Source organism: Phaethon lepturus, unplaced genomic scaffold (assembly GCF_000687285.1).
Source record: "Phaethon lepturus isolate BGI_N335 unplaced genomic scaffold, ASM68728v1 scaffold26700, whole genome shotgun sequence".
Lineage (NCBI taxonomy): Eukaryota > Metazoa > Chordata > Aves > Phaethontiformes > Phaethontidae > Phaethon > Phaethon lepturus.
This window is the reverse complement of record NW_010514452.1, coordinates 7013-10935: the sequence shown is the minus strand read 5'-3', so window position 1 is coordinate 10935 and position 3923 is coordinate 7013. Positions and strand designations below refer to the sequence as shown.

Here is a 3923-nt window from a genome sequence, read left to right as displayed (position 1 = left end):
TGCTGTAGCACTGCTGCTGCTTGTCTGTCGTGACTCACGTTAAAGACTCCATCTTCTCTGTGTGGCCTATGCTCAACTGCTTTGTTTAGCACAACTAAGTCTGTGGCATCCACTCCGCTCATCAGTGCATGCAAAACACTACATTCCCACACACCAGCAAGTTAGGAACTTGACTCTGCAAAACTATGCAAACCCAAAGGAACATTAGAGACAGCTCAACACTCCCTCTAAGTACCAAGCAGTACTGGCTTCCTTAATTGATGCAAGCTAATCACTACTTCCCCCCAACCCCTGCAGAACAGCAAGCATTAAACTCCAATGTTTTACTATTCTCCCCTCAACACAGCATCAGGAGGGAAAGAATCACAGAATCATTAAGGTTGGAAGAGACTTTTAAGATCATCAAGTCCAACCATCAACCCAACACCACCATGCCCACTAAACCATGTCCTGAAGTGAACAGTTTACCCAGAGCACCTTCTTCACTGAGGAAGGCAAAACACAATCATGGAAACACCAGCAGAATGCTTCCCAGAGAGGGAGATGGTGGTTAAAAGCATTCACTGTGCAGGGAGGGAATTAGTATGGGAACCCTCAGCATTTTTCACTGGGAAAGGTGGTGGAACTGAATGCAGCTCATCTGGATCAACACAGAGCTGTTTACCAGCCCAGAGTTTATTTAAACTTACTTTTGGGAGGGGGTATACCCTCCCAAACTCAGATACCAGGGTATCTGAATACTTCCTTCTAAGAGAGGAATAATCCATGAAAAGCAGAGTGAGTGCTCCCCTACTGTGAACAGAGACCCTCCTTTTTGCACCCAGTCAGGACAATTTTCTAACTCAAAGCACTTCAAAAGGAGACCAACATACCTCACTGCCTGCCCTACTCACATCATCACTCTAAAGGGTCAGAGTACTCCACGAATGCTCAACAGAAAGAGCTGACTAACCAGAACTCTGCGTACTGTCCCAAGGTTCATCCCCAAAATAATTTGCTTAAAGCAACATCACACTCCATGCAGCATCTTGTGTGTGCTTAGTGCAGGAAGCATCAACCAGCGGGAGGTACGTACGGCAGGTGTAAACATCTCTGTACTCCATGTGCTCGTAGTCGGGAAGGATTTTCATAAAACGCCCCGACTTCACTCGTGGGTTTATACCTGAACAGACACAGCAGGGTAAGTACCAGAAAACGCTGCTCCACTGTAACAGTATGATGAATCTGGAACAACCACACAGGAAAAGTCAAACTCTCTCTTGACTTCAGTTCCAGTTGTGGTGCACCATTTGTTTCCATCGGCCCCAGTCTCAGGTACTCTCAATTAGCAGGATTACTCACACAGAACTTGGCATGTTCAAGATTCCCAGCAGACAATATTTACAAACTGCATCCAGTGAATTCAAAGTGGAATCTGGGTCCCGCTCAAGCTTTGTAGTGCAATTGTAATGAGCACTACGGTTTCAGTAAGACCACGCAGGCCAAGCAACTACATGGAGGGTAGCACAGGCCTTGGACTAGTTATGCTTTCTAGGACTTAAGTTCAGTTCCCCACTTCTCACACTACTTCTTAAGAAGCACATACAGTGGACAGAAAAGTGCATGTGAGTCCTGCCAGTAGCCCCAAATTAACTCTTCTGAAATTAAAGAAGTTAATTCTTGGGACAGTAGAGAAAATCGGGTCACACCACTGGGAAACTGTTCCACTAAGTGTCTGAAACAGGGCAAACTGCTGAATCTGAGCAGGACAGCCAAGATGGTGCATCCCTGAAAGCAGAAACAGCCACCAAACATTCTGACTTTAGAGTAACCACTGCTAGTTAGGCTTGCTCAATGTATATGGGCACAGTCCTTACTCCGAAATGCAATAAAGTCTATCACAGAGGTGGTTCTCACATGCCAAGTGCGACTCTGCCAATGGATGCTATGGATTCAGAAACTACTTTCGTGCAAAGGAAGACTGGAAACATATGTGTAAAACAGGTCTATTGAGGGCTATTGAACCAACAAATTGCATCAGACTCTGGAAATCCCCCAGACTGAAAACAGTCAGAAGCTGGGAGAGTACTTAGGAAAGTATTGCAAAGTATTGGGCTAGAGAGAGACCACTCTTCTGAGCCAGTGAGGCCATTTTTACATACAACTTGTGTATAAAAAAGCACTAAATATCACTTTAATACGTCTGAACCACAGAACTATTGTAGTGGAAAAGACTACAGGTCACAAAGAGATATTCTGCCATTTAAGACTGGCAATGCAGAATTACGATCTGATATGGTATGTGCTGTGAGGCTGTCATCACACCAGTGTCCTACAGAGATACTGGACTGAATGGGAAAGGAGGCCTGAAGTGCTAACAAGATTTCTCTGTGGACATCTAAGTGCTGGCTCAGAATCACTCAGCCCTCCCACCCAGGAAAATTAGACAGTTCCACTCCTAGTGCACAAATAGGTAAAGAGGGACACTAGGTGATGAAATAATTTGCCTGTGGATGCTCAGAAGTCTATTACAGATGGGATTAAAACCCTTCTACCTGTTCTTTTTTCCAGCATTAAGATCAATGCTTGAGGTCATCACTGCTTCAAGGTTCAGCAAATACATGTAGAAGCTAAGCCAGATTTTGGATCTGCAAAGCCTACAGAAGCCTCTCATAGCTGTAACTTGGGACAATTACAGCTTTTATTTCATAAAGCAGGACCTTATTTGAACAGCCAGAAGACATAGTTCATGTGCTGCAGGTTAGGTCTTGTTCTTTATCCTATGGATCACAAGTAACAAAAATTTGTGGTGGGGAACCAAGACAACACAGCCTGGCAGTGCTGGTATGGGAGCTCTTGGGAGCTTCACAAGGCTCTATGAGCAAGAAGCTCAGCTTCTGACCGCAAAGGGCAAGATTTGGTGATGGGGAGACAGCCTCACCATGCAGCCAGGCCTCCATTCAGTCCTTAGCCCACCTTGGTTTCTCTCTGTTGATCACACCCCCTCCCTACTCTAATTCAGAAGATGTGCATCGACCTTGCAGAAGGCACAGTGGGTCTAAGGAATTGGGGTCCCACTCCCACAGATGTTCCTAAAACACACCGACACCTCAGCAGAGGCCCAGCCCTGCCAGGCTCTCCTCCTGCAGGAACAGCCCAGAGGAACACTTATCCCTTTACCTACAGCACTTTCCCACGGTCAGTGTACAACAGCATCCTTTCACTGAGATGGAGACTTAGCTACACTAGGGCATAGGAAACCTCCAGCTATGAAAAATATCAGTTAATTCCTTAGCAAGATCTAAAAATGGCAAACCAGGAAAGATGAAAAACTCTCAGTACACTTTATTATAAATTTAAAATACATGCTCTTTTCCTACTAACAGATTGGGGGACACAGACATCCCAATTCTTGGCATCTGCTTAGTATTAAATAAACCCCCCAAAATGTCAACTTCACAGATGAAACCCCTGCCACTAGAAAGTAAGTCTGAATAACTTATACTGTCAACATTTAATAAATATTCAACATGTATATGCTTTCAAGTTGTTACGAAGCAAGGACATACAGATCTATATCAGCTTTATCACTTACGCTTGGCATAAACATCTCGACAGGACACTCCTGTGATCTCCAATTTCCGCAAGTTTTCACAGACGCCATATTCTGCAATGACACAGATAATAAATGTCAAATCTGGCACAAAGGTGTTTGCTACCCATGATCTTGATATCTACTGTTTGAGCAAAAATGAAACATTAGGTGCGTTCTTGGGAGCTGCCACATTAATCTGAGAATCTTATTGCTGCTTTGAAGAGAAAACAGAAAACTAGATGTAATTATATTACAGTTTGGGAATCTAACAGATTTTACAAGCAATGCCTGCAACAAACACACCATAAGGAACACACAAACACAGCAAAGTTACAGATGCTTACACCTA

The 3923-nt window shown here is 44.1% G+C and overlaps 1 protein-coding gene across 2 annotated transcripts in view; it reads right to left on the bottom strand.

Annotated features, from left to right (window-relative positions):
- Positions 1–3638, bottom strand: part of FBXO31 (F-box protein 31) — a 15136-nt gene extending 11498 nt beyond the window's left edge. Inside the window, exons 1-2 of one of the 2 annotated variants that reach the window (XM_010293011.1) lie at positions 3575–3638; positions 1076–1162 (exon numbers count right to left, since the gene is read on the bottom strand). In XM_010293011.1, coding sequence (XP_010291313.1) covers positions 1076–1130 — 55 coding nt within the window. In that variant the 5' untranslated portion in view covers positions 1131–1162; positions 3575–3638. The remainder of the gene's footprint in view (positions 1–1075; positions 1163–3574) is intronic. The other variant, XM_010293018.1, reaches the window with a different exon arrangement.
- Between the last annotated feature and the right edge of the window lie 285 nt (positions 3639–3923).